Source organism: Nyctereutes procyonoides, unplaced genomic scaffold (assembly GCF_905146905.1).
Source record: "Nyctereutes procyonoides isolate TBG_1078 unplaced genomic scaffold, NYPRO_anot_genome, whole genome shotgun sequence".
NCBI classification, from domain to species: domain Eukaryota; kingdom Metazoa; phylum Chordata; class Mammalia; order Carnivora; family Canidae; genus Nyctereutes; species Nyctereutes procyonoides.
In genome coordinates this window covers 5,252-21,438 of record NW_026574875.1, presented here as the reverse complement: position 1 = coordinate 21,438, position 16,187 = coordinate 5,252, and the positions used below count along the sequence as shown (strand labels likewise).

Genomic DNA, 16,187 nt, shown 5'->3' with positions numbered 1-16,187 from the left:
AAGTATATCTTGGTCTGTTTGTTAGAGAAATATATCCCAAAGGAAAAACAAGCAGGAGTTACATGTAATATAGAAATAAAATTAAATACAGTGAAAGAATAGAATGTAGCTCTGAAGGTGAAAGTTAAAAAAGACTTGCAGAAAGTGGTCACTTTTCTATTTGTAGAAATGCTGCAATTCTTTCCTTAGATTTCTGGTTGATTTCACAGGTGTTCAGAATGATTTGAAAGCTCTCTGGCTGACTTTCTGGGATCAGACAAAACTATGTTCTCCTCTTGCTCTGCCATCTCTGACTCAAGTGGCTTTCATTTTCTTCCTGCATTTTCTAGTTATAAAATCTATCATTCATACAAAAATATATGTCTGACTTAATGAAGAATAAAATGAACAATTTCACTACTCAGATTTTTAAAAAAGTCTTTCCGATGTCTCTGAAGCTCCCACCTGGCTTCCTTTCTGCTTTATTTGCTGAGTATTTAAGTTTTGCTCTGATTCGTCAAAACTTTTCTGTCATTTAACTTTGTTTCTCTGCATTGTTTTGCATCTTTCACTTTCCTAAGAGTGTGCTAGCCAAGGTATTAGATTTTTGTTTAAAACAGTCTCATAGGCCATCATCATACATTATCTCCCTGCTGATTTCCTTTCTTCTAAAGCTCTGCCTCTTCCTTCTTCCTCTGAACTCAAACTTTAAATATTTTTCTTTCCTGTTTCTCTTTCTGTTTTGAATGCTGTCCTTTGATGTTTTTTGTCTGTATTTTCTTTTCTTCTTGTAGACTGTGGTAGGTGGGTACCAAAATGTATTTTTGCGTCTTTTTAAAACATTAATAGATGGGGATGCTTTTCTTCCTCACCGTGGATTACTAGTCTCTACTACCTAATAATAGATTAATTTTTATATTCACATACTGAAAATAGATATTAATAATAACTTACAAGAACTCTTAATATAGTTACCCTGTTAACTCTTTAACTGCTGTATGTGTCATAAAAATCTTTTTCATATTTTTTTTACTTAGCAATATAATTTAGTTGGTATTCTCTCAAACAATGTGAGATTGGAACAAATGAGATATCATAATTATGGATTTGTTTATATGATAGAACATATTATCTATTTAAATAAGTATTAAATATTTCTTCTTAAAGGACCTGATTCACTCATTTTATACCTTCTGCAGACTTAAGAACCTCTTAAACATGATAAGAAGGATGTTAAGTAAATATGAAAATGGAGAGCCTCCTTTCTGTGGAGATATAAAAACCAGTCAAACGGAAATGGATATTCAGATTAATATGCTAAAACAGAAGGTAATTTTTAATTAGTTTTGGGACTCTAAAATCATTGGGAAATAAATTCCTCTGTGCTTTGAGCAGTAAAATACCGATTTTTCTATTAATCTTACATACTTGATACATATTTTTGGTAATAACTTTATTGAGATATAATGAACATAAGATGCATATTCAAAGACTACCACAATCCATATTAGAACATTTTGTCACCGTAAAAATAAACCCTATGCCCTTTAACTGTCACCTCATGCTAGTTTCCCCCTCCCTATTCTTCTTAGCCATAGGTAGTCACTATTCTACTCTCTGTCTCTATCGATTTGCTGCTGATTTTGGACATGTCATCTCAATGGAATCACCAAATATTTTATCCTTTGTGACTGCCTTCTTTGGATTAGCATGTTTTTAGATTTATTTTGTGCCATGTGTCAGAGAGCTTTATTATTTTTTTATTTCTGAATACTATCCCACCGTACGGACAGCCCACATTTTATTTATGTATTTATCATATGGTGGACATTTGGGCTGTTACACTTTTTGGCTATTGTTAATAATGCTGTTGTGAATACACGTGTACAAGCTTTTGCGTGAACATTTCGTTTCTCTTGGGTATATACTTATAAATGGAATTGTTAGTTCATATGTTAAAGGACCTTTAACATTTTTGGTTTAAACCTTTTGAGGAACTGCCAGACTATTTTCCAAACTGGCTGCACCATTTTACATTTACGTCACCAGTGTTTGAGGATTCTCATTTTCCCTGATTCTTGTCAATGTTTGTCATTATCTGTTGTTTTTGTTATAGCTATCCTATTGGGTATAAAATGACATGTTGTAGGGGTATTTTCATTTGCTTCAAATTTTTATTTGAATTCTCGTTAGTTGCCATATCATGTAATATTGGTGTCAGGAGTAGAATTTAGTGATTCCTCGCTTAAATACCCAGTGCTCATCAGTACAAGTGCCTTCCTTAATACCAATCACTCTTCTAGCCCCCCCCCCCGCCCACCTCAACAGCAACACTTAGTTTATTCTCTATGGTTGAGAGTCTCTTACGGTTTGCTTCTCTTTCTCTCCTTTTTCCCCCCCTTCCCCTATGTTCATCTGTTGTTTTGTTTTGTTTTTTAATCCCACATAGGAGTGAAATCATATGGTATTTGTCTTTCTCTGACTTATTTCACTTAGCATAATACACTTGTTGAGTTCCATCTGTCTTGTGGTTTTAATTTGCATATTTCTTGGAACTGGTGATGTTGAACATCTCACCTTTATATGTGGTCATTATTCATTTCTATATCTTGCTTAAAGAACTAATCATTTCTTTTGCCCATTTTTATATTGGATTGTCTTTTCATTATTGTAAGAGTTCTATCTATATCCTAACTACAGACCCCTTATCAGGGATATGATTTTCAAATATTTTATTCATCACCTTGCCTTTTCACTTTTTCTTGATGGTTACATTTGAAGCATAGAAGTTTTTATTTTTTAAATTTTGATGAAATACTTAATCTGTTTCTGTCTTTTGATGCCATATTTAAGAAACTGTTGCCAAAAGCAATCACAAACATACACACCTGTTTTTGCTGAGTTTTATAATTTTAGTTCTTAATATTTCATGTTAAGTTTGTACATATGTTATGAGGTAGAGGTCTAATTTTTTCACTTTGTGTGTGGATATCCATTTGTCTCAGTACCATTTGTTAAAAAGACTATTCTTACTCCATTTAAGTGTCTCGACACCCTTGTTGAAAATCAATCCACCATAATTTGAGAGTTTATTTTTATATTCTGAATTCTAATACATCGACCTATATATGTCTATCCTTACGCCACTACCAAATCAAATTTTATGAGAATGCTTTCCTAGTCCTCTTGCAAATTACCACTCATTTATGTAATAATAAAAAGTCAATGTAGTAGGACCTAACGTTACTCCTGTAAAGACTTCTACTTTTTGAAGGAGCCTTTTGCCAGCTTATGCCTTGCTGACTACCTGACACAATGAGAAGCCAGGCTCAGAAAGATAGAGTCCCGTTTCCCTCCTCCAGTAATACCGGTAGTTTCTCACTCAGTGCCTCCCGCATCCATTTCCATCAAATCTTGGTTGTAGGATCCACTGTCTACTATTTACTTCGTTGTGTTTTATTAACTTGTTATAATGCATAGACCCATCCATAGATTTCACCATCTAGGATATAAAAGATTAACTCTGGGCTATCAGCCTTCCTGTTTGGAAGTCTTGCTAATCCATCATCTTAAAGTTCACAATTAGATACTCTTTTGACCTGGTTCTTGTGCATACAACACTGGCGCCGATCCCGTTCTTGGCACAGATCCTACATTCTGGGAAAACACAGTTGCCTGTATCCATCTTCTTTTACTGAAATAGAAAGATATGCATAGCTGTAGTTTGATAGGTCAATACATAATTAATGGAATAAACATTTCATTACATTATGTCAAGAATACACCTGTAAAATATCCTGTTGCATTTAATTGAATTATCAGGGAAGCCCGGGTGCCTCAGTGGTTTGGCGCTGCCTTCAGCCCAGGGCGTGATCCTGGAGACCCAGGATTGAGTCCCATGTCAGGCTCCTTTCATGGAGCCTGCTTCTCTTGCTGCCTGTGTCTCTGCTTCTGTCTCTCTCTGTGTCTCTCATGAATAAATAAATTAAATATTTTTTAAAATAATCAAATTATCAGAGACCAATAGTAGGCGAACAATTTGAATCACAAAAAAATTTTCAAAGTGAACCTGTATGATATGGGGAAGCATTCTAGTACGATACATAAAGATGAGATAGTCTTTCTTACCTCCCCTGAAAAATAAGCTTGCAGTAAGATAAAGGAGAAATTATATTTAAGTGTGCCAAAGGACAATACATTTGTTTCGCTAACGAAAAGATTAGAAATTATTCCATAATGTTCTCCTTATTTCATCACTGATGAAGGGAGAATGAAGATTATTAATTTAAAAGCACTCAGTGCTGCCTTTCTTTTAGAATTGCAGTTAATTGAAATCAGATAAAAGGTTCCGTTTTGCTTATTAAACTTTTACTAGTTGTTCAGCTATTATACTTCAAATCATATGTCTCTCTGCTTGCCAGTCTTTTTTCTCCCCTAACTTGAGGGGAAATTTAAAAGAGGAGTTCTTGCCTAGTTTTAATAATTTGTAATTGAAGGGATTCTTTAGAAAAACGTCTTAGAGAAAGGAAGATGGTGGCAGGGTAGGAGGAGCCTAGACTCACCTCGTCCCACTAATACAACTAGATACCTATCAACTCGTCCTACATACCCCAGAAATCTACCTGAATACTGACAGAACAAAGGCCACAACTAAAGAGAGAGAAGAGGCCACTTCGGAGAAAGTCGGTAGTACAGAGACATAGTTTAGAAGAGAAAGAGATCCTATCTGCAGCAGATGGGAGGGAGTAGTGGTCCCAGGGAAGGGCAGGAGAGAAGAACACCTGGGAATGCACATAGCCACTGGCTTGGAAAAGGAGAGTGGCTGAATTTCCTCAGTTCTTGCAACTACAGGGGGCTTAAAGCCTGGAATTTTAAAGGTTATTGGGCTTGGCTGGGGTAGAATCTGTAGGGCACTATGCTTGGAGAGAGGCACACAGCATGGAACCAGCTGGCTGGTGCCATTTCCCTCCCCTGGCCCTGAGCACAAACACAGAGCCACCTGTGGGAATCAGTGCCACCTGACACCAGCTGCCTAACTTGCTTACACCAACCACCACCCGTTTGTACTCCAGGGGAACTGCCCTTTTCGATCACGCTTGCCTCAGTTCCAGCACAGCAAGCCCTTCCCCCAGAAGACCAGTACAAACCCCTGCCCGACACCATGTGTCCCGACCAGAGTTTTGCAGGGTCTCAGTTCCAGTGGAGTGTGACAGGTCTCATTTTGCAAGCTAGTTAAAACCTGCTAGATTCAGGCCAAGTACCAAACACTGCCCGCAGCAGATACTGAGAGCCTATCTCTCAGATGACTGGCCTGAGGGATACAGGAGCCAGAACCAAGTAGCAGAGTGCATGCCGCATACCCTGGAGACCCTCCCTGAAGCACCAGGCCCTGGGCACTACGGGACCATTTTCAGTGGTCCATTACTTTCAGGAACAAGTGACATAACTGGCTTTTCTAACCCAGAGAAACTGGCAGAGACCTAGACAAAATGAGAAGACAGAGGAATTTATCTCAAATGAAAGAACAGGATAATGCCACAGGGCCAGAGATCTAAGTGAGAGAGATAGAAGTAACATGCCTGGTGGAGGATTTAAAGCAGTGACCATAAGGATGTTCAGTGGACTTGAGTAAAGAATGGTGGAAGACATCAGTGAGACCCTTACAACAGAGATAAAAGAGTTAAAAAAGAATCTGAGATGAAGAGTTCAATAAATGAAATTAGAATACAGATCTGGAATATTCTCTACACTAGATCATATATTAGCCACAAAACAGGCCTTAAGAAGTATAAAAAGATTGAAGTCCTACCATGCACCTTTCCTGACCACAATACTATGAAACTAGAAGTGGACTACAAAAAAAACCGTCTGAAAAGACCACAAATACATGGAGGTGAAATAACATCCTACTATCAATGTGTGGGCCAACCAGGAAATAAATGAAGAAATTTCAAAATACATGGAAACAAATGAAAATGAAAATTGTCCAAAACCTTTGAGATGCAGCCAAAGTGATTCTAAGAGGAAAGTATATATAGCAATACAGGCCTACCTCAAGAAGCAAAAAAAAAATCTCGAAACAACCTAACCTTACAAAAGAAGCTAGAAAAAGAACAACAAATGAACCTAAAGCCAGCAGAAGGAAGAAGATAATAAAAATTAGAGGAAAAATAGTGGTCCTGGGTGGCTGAGTTGGTTAACTGGCCAACTCTTGATTTTGGCTAAGGTCACGTTTTCAGGGTCCTGGGATTGAGGCCTGCTTCAGCCTCCAACCTCAGTCTACTGGAGGATTCTCTCTCCCTTTTCCTTTGCCCCTGCCCCCCTCCGCCCCAATAAATAAATCTTTAAAAAATATTAGAGTGGAAATAAATGATACAGAAACTAAACACAAATAAAAGTAGAACAGATCAACAGTAGCTGGTTCTTTGAAAAATTTAATAAAATTGATAAGGCTCTAGCCATAGTTCTCAAAAAGAAAAGGGAAAGGACCCAAATAAAATCACAAATGACAGAGGTAACCAACTGCAGAAATCCAAACAATTATAAGAGAATATTATGAAAAATATATGTCAACAAATTGGACAACCTAGAAGAAATGGATAAGTTCCTAGAAATATATAAATTACCAAAACTGAAGCAGGAAGAAAGTAGAACAGGATGCTAACCAGCCAAGAAATTGAATCACTCATCCAAAAACTTGGAACAAACATAAGTCCAGGACCAGATGGCTTCAGAGGCAAATTCTACCAAGCATTTAAAGAAAGAGTTAGTATGCATTCTTCTCAAACTGTCCCAAAAAACAGAAGAGGAAGGAAAACTTCCAATTTCATTTGATGAGGCCAGCATTACCCTGATACCAAGACCAGATAAAGACACCACAAAGAGAATTACAGGCCAATTTTCTAGTGCAAAAATCCTTAACAAAATAGTAGCAAACTGAATCTAACAATACATTAAGAAAATCACCGCCATGATCAAATGGGATTTATTCCTGGGTTACACGGGTGATTCAGTATCTGCCAATCAATCAGTGTGATGCACCCTATTAATAAAAGAAAGGAGAAGAATCATCATCATTTCCATAGATGTAGGAAAAGCATTTGATGAAGTACAATATCCAGGCATGATAAAAACCCTCCACAAAGAAGGTTTAAGAGGGAACATACCTCAACATAATAAAGGGAATATATGAAAAAATGCACAGATAATGTCCTCCTAAATGAGGAAAAACCAAGAGAAAAAGTTCATGTCTGGTGATGTTGATGCTGGCTGTTGCCTAGATTTATAGATAGGGTAGGCAGCCAAAATGCTTATACTGGCACACCTGGACTCTCTTTGTGGCCTGAGCCTCCTCACAAGAGGAGGGGCTAAATTCTAAGTAAGCAGGCTAAGATACAGAACAGGGCAGAAGCTGTGTTGCCTTTCGTAGCCTAGCCTTGGAATACACACAACATCACATTCACCATATTGTGTTCGTTAGTAGCAAGTCACTAAGGTTAGCCCAGAGTCTTTTTGTTTTGTTTTAATGGAATACTGGAACACCTATGAACACATGAAGGACGCAATTTTTAGTGCAATTTACCCACCGGCCACAGTGTTCTGTATTCCTTTCACATGAAAAATACACTCACCTCCTCCCAGTACCTCCCACAAATCTCAGTTATCATGGCATCGGGTTCAGGAGGGAGTCCAAGATCTTGCCATCTTAATCAGGTGCAGGGGGGTAAGGTGCCAGGGTTATGTTGTCTAAATTTTAGTCCCTTGAGTGCAGGTTCTCTCAATAGGAATGAAGACTTGAGAATTAAAGAGAACAGTTATCTACTATTGAAAACACAACATTCTGGTAACTTGCTAAAGAGTCTTCCATTCAGAAAGAAGATGGAAATCACATTAGTCCATAGCAGGTTTGAAATGCAGCCTGATGCATGCTGTCCGTTTTTCAGTCAGGCTTAGTCTGAACCATGGAAATTTTTCTCCATGGCTCTTTGCTGTCTATCCTCTCTGAGCTCTTGGTTCTGTCCTTAAAGAAATGACCTGTGTTTGCAGCTGTGTTTTCAGCCTGCTGCCTCCCTGTGGGGACTTCGAAGACCCAAAGGCCTATGTTCAGTCTGTGCTGTCTAGGTCTCTTTTAGTCCAAGCTCGCAAACAGTGTTTTTGATGCTATAATTTTCTTAACTTCTTGAGTTTTTCTTTGAAAATCAATGGATTGATTTTATGTCAGTAGAAAAGCCACTCTCCCGGGTCTTTTTGAGATAAACTTTTCAACTGGGCTCTCCTGTGAAGCTCATACTCTTAAGATCCTTAAAGAAAGAAATTTGAGGCATACCTGAAATCCTTCTGAGGTCTTAACAAAAGGTTTTATAATCTTGGCTTCATCCATAGGCCATGTTTTCCCGGATTTGCTCTTGACCCAGAATGCATGTCTTTATTTTAGCATTATTTGACAATTCAGCATATGGAAAGGCTATAAATGTGGAAAAAATATTTGAACCCAGTTAGTCCGGGTCTTTCATACTGCATAGACCTTGTTTAGTTTATCTTTTGTGTCCGTTTTACTTTCAAGTGGTTTGTGGCGCGAGTTCCTTTTCCTCTAGTGTCATTTTCCTCACTTGCCTGGAACCTTTGCTGTCAGCCTCTTCAAGGGCCATCAGGTTTCCATTAACAGTCTGTTGGAAGCCCTTTTGGTTTTCATTCTTTCTCTTCCCTACATCCTTTCAGTTTCTACCTACCTCTCGGTTCAAAGGAGGTTCAGGTTTAAATTTCTTAATGGCAGCACCCCAAGTTTAATACCAGTATCTGTGCCAGTTATGTATTGCGGCATAATAAACCACCTCAAAACCTAGTTGCTCAAAACAGCATTTATTTGGTTCACAAGTGTTTAGTTTAGGCAAAGCTGAGTAAGGCCAACTCATTTCTTCTTCATTTGATGTCAGCTGAGATGACTGGAAGCTGGGGACTAGAATCATCTAAAATCATGTTCATGCAAATGTTTGGCTGTTGAGGCTGGCTTTTGGCAAGGACGTTAGCTGGGTCAGTCTCAGCTGAAATGTCTACATGAAGACACACCAGGTGGCCTGAGCTTCCCCACAGCAGCTAGATTCTAAGGGTTGGTTTCCCTAGAAGAATGTCAATGGAAGCTGTATCACATTCTTTAACCTAGCCTTAAAAATCGCACAGCAGTTCTGACGAATTCTATTCACTGGAAACCAGTTACTAAGGTCAGCACATTTTAAGGGGAGGGATTATCATGGGAGAAGTGTCAAAGAATTTATAAAACCACCACATCCACTCACCCTGTCTCATCAATCATATCCAGAAGAAAGAAATTCTTCCCAACTCAGCATCACTGAAACTCTGTCAGGTTTTTCGGCGGTTGTTTTTGGTGCTTAGTATGTTCCCTTGTTTTGTGGGAAGTAACAGAGGATTATAAGATAGTACTATTCAATTAGGTGGGGGGTTTTTGTCCAAAAGTTTATGGTTCATCTCACTAAGTTTTTATACTGAGAGGTGTGGTTTCTTAATTCTGAGAATCATTTCTCCTGGGAATGCAATTCAAATTAATGTAAATCATTTGTAATTCAGAAAAAGGCTTGTGGCATTAAAATCAGTATTTATAGATTCAATAATTAGAGTCTTATTTTCAAAGTCTTCTGTTAGGAAGCATTTATTGGTTCAGACCTACATAAGACAATATGATATTACTAAAACTTCTTAAAAATTAATGGGAGTATTCATTGGGACACCCGAGTGGCTCAGTGGTTTGAGTATCTGTCTTTGGTTCGGGGCATGATCCTAGGGTCTTGGGATTGAGTACTTCATCGGGCTCCCTGTGGAGTTTGTCCCTCTGCCTATATCTCTGCCTCTCTCTATGTGTCTCATGAATAAATAATTTTTAAAAATTATGGTGTGTTAGGATGGGGAAAGGGGCAAGAGACTTTTCTTTCTTAATATTTTATTTGAATTCAATTTGCCTATATAAGAGACTTTACGCTAAGAGGTGACTTACAGTTATTTTATGGAGGAAAGATCTGAAGCAGTCATAGAAAAATAAAAGCATAAAATGAAGTACAAATGTTGTGTGGCAAAGACAATGATAGCAGAGATCTTTTTAAGTAACTCCTAGTGGTTTTAACTTTGTTCTTAATTTTCTAAGTGCTTCGGGGTTCCACATTCTAAGACTCTACTACAATATAGATTATACTTAATTGCAAATGAATTCATTTTAAAATGGGAGCACCTGGCTGACTCAGTCAGTAGAGCATATTACTCTTCTTGATCTTGGTGTTACGAATTTGAGCCTACGGTTCAGTGCAGAGACTTAAAAATAAAATGTTTTTTAAAATGTTGGTTATAGTTTTATTAGTTAAACTAATTTCACTCCATTTCCAAACTGTATTGTTCTATTCATGCAGATTGGTGATCTTAGAGCAAGACTGGAAACTGAATCTTCAAGATGTGTACACCTGGATGCAAAAAATCAAGTTCTTCAACAGGAGCTATTATCTATGAAAGCAACAGAGAGGAAATGTGAAAAACTAAAACAGATGAAAAAGAAGTTGGAACAAAAAGTAGTAAACCTCAGAAGTCATGTAGAAGTCAATGTGCTGGAACACAGTCAAGTAGAAAAGTCTAAATGGGAGATTAAACAGGAGGTTGACCATAGAGTAAGACTGATTGTAGAAGAAAAAATAAAAGAAGTCAATCGATTTTTACGGGTAAATTTACTGATCTGTGATATACTTTCATTTATTTCACTACAAATTACACTTTGGTTATATGCGTTGTGTATGTTTCCTCTGCTTCCTTACAGCAATCTGTTTGGTAGATTTCTGGAGGCATTCGTTCCTCCCTGTAAAGATTTCAGTTTTCATCATTATTCTCACTTAACTGATCTTTCAGAATGATTCTCAGGAGAGAATCATTTTATTTTTATGACCAGTTTGTATGAAACAGGACTATTTTTTTAAGATTTTATGTATGTATTCAGGAGATACACAGAGAGAGGGAGAGAGAAGCAGAGACACAGGCAGAGGGAGAAGCAGGCTCCATGCAGGGAGCCTGATGTGGGACCTGATCCCGGGACTCCAGGATCACATCCTGGGCTGAAGGCAGCGCTGGCGCCCTGGGCCGCAGGCAGGTGCTAAACTGCTGAGCCACCCAGGGATCCCCTGAAACAAGCCACCCAGGGATCCCCTGAAACAAGACTATTAAGAGGAAAAGAAAAAAAATTGTGATTTAAAACTTTTACCAAATAAATAAATAAATAAATAAAAATTTTACCATGGAGTGTCTGGGTGGCTCAGTTGGTTAAGCAGCAGACTCTTGATCTCAGCTCAGGTCTTGGTCTCAGGTTTGTGAAATCAAGCCCTGCATTGGGCTCCATGTTCCATTCCTGGGTTATTCTTCCTTTTGGAGGATTTCATTTATTTATTTATTCATTTATTCATTCATTCATTCATTCATTCATTCATTCATTCATTCATTCATTTATTTATTTAGCATGAGCAGGGGGATCGGCACAGGGGGAGAGAGAGAGAGACAGAGAATCCGGGGTAGACTCCATACTGGGTGCGACAAAGGGTTTGGCCTCAGGACCCCTGACTGAGAACATGCTCTGAGCAGAAATCAAGAAACGGGTTATTCTCAAGTTGTATTATGCACTTTTTAAAATTTTTAATTGATTCTCTTGTTCTTTGAAGTATCAGATTGCATGAGTACTAATATAAGAATGATTAAACTTTATCATTCAGATTTAATTCAGATGACATTAATGATAAATATTTTACACTTCAGCTTTTTTTTCACATTTAAAATTGCTCTCTGAATCATTGACTCCCAACTAAAGGAAAGAAATATACTATAATTACTCAAGTTTTAGCTGTTTTAAAACTGTGCTTTTAATTTGCTTTAGATACAAGCAGCATATGAAGAAAAGTTAGAACAGTTTAGAGAAAGTCATGATGCTTCAAAAAGAAGTCAAATGGCACTCAGAATTGAAGAGCTGGAATCTGAACTTCAATCCAAAATAAGAAATTCTCAGGAACTTGAAATTGAATTGGAAAAGTACAGGCAACTCTACCTACAAGAATCAAAAATGCGAATGTCATTGACAGAACTGAGCAAGTAAGTTGAAACCGAATCAATGAAAATAGATTTAGCTTATTAATTTGCCTCTAAAGCATAATTTTTATGGAGATGGGTTCATGAGATGAGTAGGAAGTGAAAGCCAACTGGATAGTATAGTTTTGGAAAATAACGTTTGTAAATAAACTTACCATTTTATGTTCATCCAGGATAGTTTGCCTCTCTCCTCCTTTTTCTTTTTTCTTTTTTTTTTTCTGGTTTTATATGACTTTACTTTTTCCCGTTAATATTTTCAGTTACTTTATCTTGTTGTCTTTACAAACTAATTGTTTAAAACTTTATAATTTAGACAGCGTATTTTTTAAAAGTTGATGATATATTTTATTTAACACAATACGTCAAAAAATATCCTTTCAACTTGTGATCAATATAAAATTATTACTGAGATATTTCAGATTTTTTTTCATTCGAAGTCTTAGAAATCCAGCATGTATTTTACAATTATGGTATATTTCAATTAGAACACTAAATTTTCATTGGGAATACATATCTATATTTAAACTTCATAAAATTTATAGTGGAAAAAGCAGATTCACATACCTGCATGTTTCCAACCCTACTTAAAAGTTTTTTTTTTTATTTTTTTTTTATTGGAGTTCAATTTGCCAACATTTAGCATAACACCCAGTGCTCATCCAGCCAAGTGCCCCCCTCAGTGCCCATCACCCAGTCACCCCAACCCCCCGCCCACCTCCCCTTCCACTACCCCTTGTTGGTTTCCCAGAGTTAGGTGTCTCTCATGTTTTGTCCCCTCACTGGTATTTTCACTCTTATTTTCTCTCCTTTCCCTTTATTCCCTTTCACTAATTTTTATATTCCCCAAATGAATGAGACCACATAATGTTTTTGTCCTTCTCCAATTGACACGTTTCACTCAGCATAATACCCTCCAGTTCCATCCACGTTGAAGCAAATGGTGGGTATTTGTCATTTCTAATGGCTGAGTAATATTCTGTTGTATACATAGACCACATCATCTTTATCCAGTCATCTTTCGATGGACATCGAGGCTCCTTCCACAGTTTGGCTACTATGGACATTGCTGCTATAGACTTCGAGGTGCAGGTGTCCTGGCGTTTCACTGCATCTGTATCTTTGGGGTAAATCCCCAGTAGTGCAATTGCTGGGTCGTAGGGCAGATCTATTTTTAACTCTTTGAGGAACCTCCACGCAGTTTTCCAGAGTGCATGCCACAATTTCTGCTGAAAAACCCACTGATATCCCTGTAGTGGTTCGCTTTTATTGCTTTTCTTTTCTTTTTTTTTTTTTTTCTGCTTTTAAGATTTTCCTTTTCTCTTTAATTTTTGACTTGTTATTATGTGTCTTGGTGTGAAACTCTTTGGGTTCCTTTTATTTGGGACTGTCGATGCTTCCTGGGCCTGGAGGTCTGTTTTCTTCCCCAGGTTAGGGAAGTTTTTAGGTATTCTTTCCTCAAATAAGTTCTTCACCCTTTTCTCTCTTCTTTTTCTGAGACCTCTCTAATGTGAGTTTTATTACACTTGATGCTGTTCCAGAGGTCCCTTTATCTTAATTTTTCAAATTCTTCTTTTTGCTTTTCAGATTGGATGATTTTTACTACCCTGTCTTGCAGATTGCTGATCTGTTCTTCACATCTTTTAATCTGCTGTCGATTGTGTCTGGCGTATTTTTCATTTCAGTTATTGTATTCTTCAGCCCTAATTGGTTCTTTTATATATTTTCTCTTTGTTGAAGTTCTCACTGAATCTGTCCGTTCTTCCAAGTTTGCTGAGCATCTCTGTGACCATTACTTTGAACTCTTTATCCGGTAGACTCTTCATCTCTGTTTCATTTCGTTATTTTTCTGAGGTTTTGTCTCGTGGCCTTGTTCTTTCATTTGGAACATACTCCTCTGTCTCCTCGTTTTGTCTGACTTTTCTCTGCTTGTTTCTAAAACTGTTCTTTCCAACTTTTCCCTCTTCAAAATATGTTGCTTTGAACAATGAATGTTAGTTGTAAAGTCAAGCAAGAAGAAACATTTTTTGAAGTATTGTCTGGTCATTTCTCTCATTGGAGCTGTGGTGGGGTAGGTGGGAGATGTAGGTGGCAGATGACTGTTCTTTTTCTGAGTTCAGAGCACAGGAGTCAGGCAGATGGAGATAAAAACTTAGTAGCTTTGTTACTAATACATGCTAACGGATTGGAGGATGTGGTTTGGGTGGGTATGTAGCCGCAGTGGGCTTCCCAATTCTTTATCCCAAATTAGGCACTTCCCCACACAGTTGTAAATGGAGGAAGCAAATGTTTGATGCCCATCCCACGAAGATGAGAGCAGACCTGAATTCATGTTACCATGAGCAAGCACATCTTTTCAAAAAAGAGATTTGGAATCTCATAAGCACTGCCTAGTGCCTTCTCCCCAATTCGCTCATTAGGTAAATCTCCCTTCCTGCTGTGAGGAAGGTAGAGATAAGTCCACGCGTGGGTAATGATGGTTTACCTCTAATTTCTGACTGGATTTAAATTAAAGTTAGTCATGTCTTTTGTACATACCAACTCTCATAATGATGAGAGGTTGGACAGAGCATACTAGGTGGTAAAGAGAAATCTGTTTTGTGTTTAATAATCTACAACATAGATAACTCATTTGTTGATTGACTTTGGTAAACCAAGTTTTATCTGGAGGAAAAGAATAATTCTTTCCAGGAAGAGTATCCTCCATTTCAGCCTCTTTGGTTCAACTAAAGATTTTCTCCTTCAAGTTCTGTGTCTTGTGGTTTAAAAAATTTGTGCTTATAAATGCAGTCTATTAACTGTTCCTAATAGGAGTTAAGATCATTTCCATTGCTGTATTTTTATTCATAAAACGTTAAAATTTATAATTTAAATTAGACTTCAGACTTTAGACTTTAAAATTTATAATTTAATTAGAAAGCTGTTTTGTGCCTCATGCCTAGACATTATTGAGCCACATGACAAACTTTTAGGTGTTCATTTTCAGTCAGTTATAGTTAAAAATGTAGGTATTTTTCCTGAAGATGATGAAGTAACTGGCATAAAAACCCTCGGCTCAGGAGGACCTAAAGCACATTCCTGGCCTGCAACTCTTTGGTCTTTTGACCTGAGGCAAACTGCAATCTTTCTGAGGCCTTCTTGTCTCTTATGTAAAATTAGGGACTTTGACTGAATTAGTGACTTTGATAACTTTGGGGAAAAATTTTTTTCAAAGAATAGAACTTAATTTGCTTTTTGTTTTGTTTTGGTTTTTTTGTTTTGTTTTGTTTTGTTTTGTTTGCATTAAACTGTATTATACAAAACAGAGACAAGTGGAGCTGTGTAGCTAAAAGAGAGATGAGACTACAGCTGTAGACTTTTGTCCCTCAATCCTACAGTATCCCCAATGGAACCTTAGATTTCTATGATTGGTAGTTCGGAAACAAACTGTTATGAGAAAACCCTTCGAATTAATAAGTCTTCGAATTAAAATTTGCGGATACGTTGTTTTTATGTGTATAATTTTCTTACCCTCCTATGTTTTTGATAAGTGGAAAAGTATAAATAAAATTGCAAATATGTTCTCTTTATTAATGGATTTCAAGCTATTTCTACCATCTAACTCAATTCTCACCTGGAAATAAACCAGGGTCACAGAAGCAAGTATTTAGGAAAAGAGCTTTTGGGGAAAAGATAATTACGTTCCGTTGATTGTTCCTTAAGGAAATGAAGGCAGGCACTTGAGTGAGTGAGCCACCTAGGCACCACTTAGTACCTTATTTAGACCCTATTTTGGGAATTCAATGAGAGGATACCTTTTATAAGAAAAGTCTAAGAGCATTCTAGATGGGAATATTTGTAATAATACACACTTGATCCTTGACCAACATGCAATTGAAGCTGCAGGTCTAGTTAGCCTACACATGGACTTTCCTGGCTGTTGGGTTGTACCGTATTTTCTCTTATGTTTTTCTCAATAACCTTTTTTCCTCTAGCTTATTTTATTTTAAGGATATATTATATAATACATGTAATGTACATGGACTGTGTTATTGGTAAGGCTTCCCATCACCAGTAGGCTATTAGTAATTAAATTTTGGGAGAATCAGAAA

General features: G+C 37.3%; 1 protein-coding gene across 1 annotated transcript; it reads left to right on the top strand.

Annotated features, from left to right (window-relative positions):
* Positions 1-1,178: 1,178 nt before the first annotated feature.
* Positions 1,179-12,102, top strand: LOC129515933 (ankyrin repeat domain-containing protein 26-like; the record flags this gene model as incomplete). Its single annotated transcript, XM_055335518.1, is given in 3 exon segments — positions 1,179-1,308; positions 10,392-10,694; positions 11,891-12,102. Coding segments are annotated over 3 exon segments (645 nt in total), but the record flags the coding sequence as incomplete, so codon positions are not given.
* Positions 12,103-16,187: the final 4,085 nt, after the last annotated feature.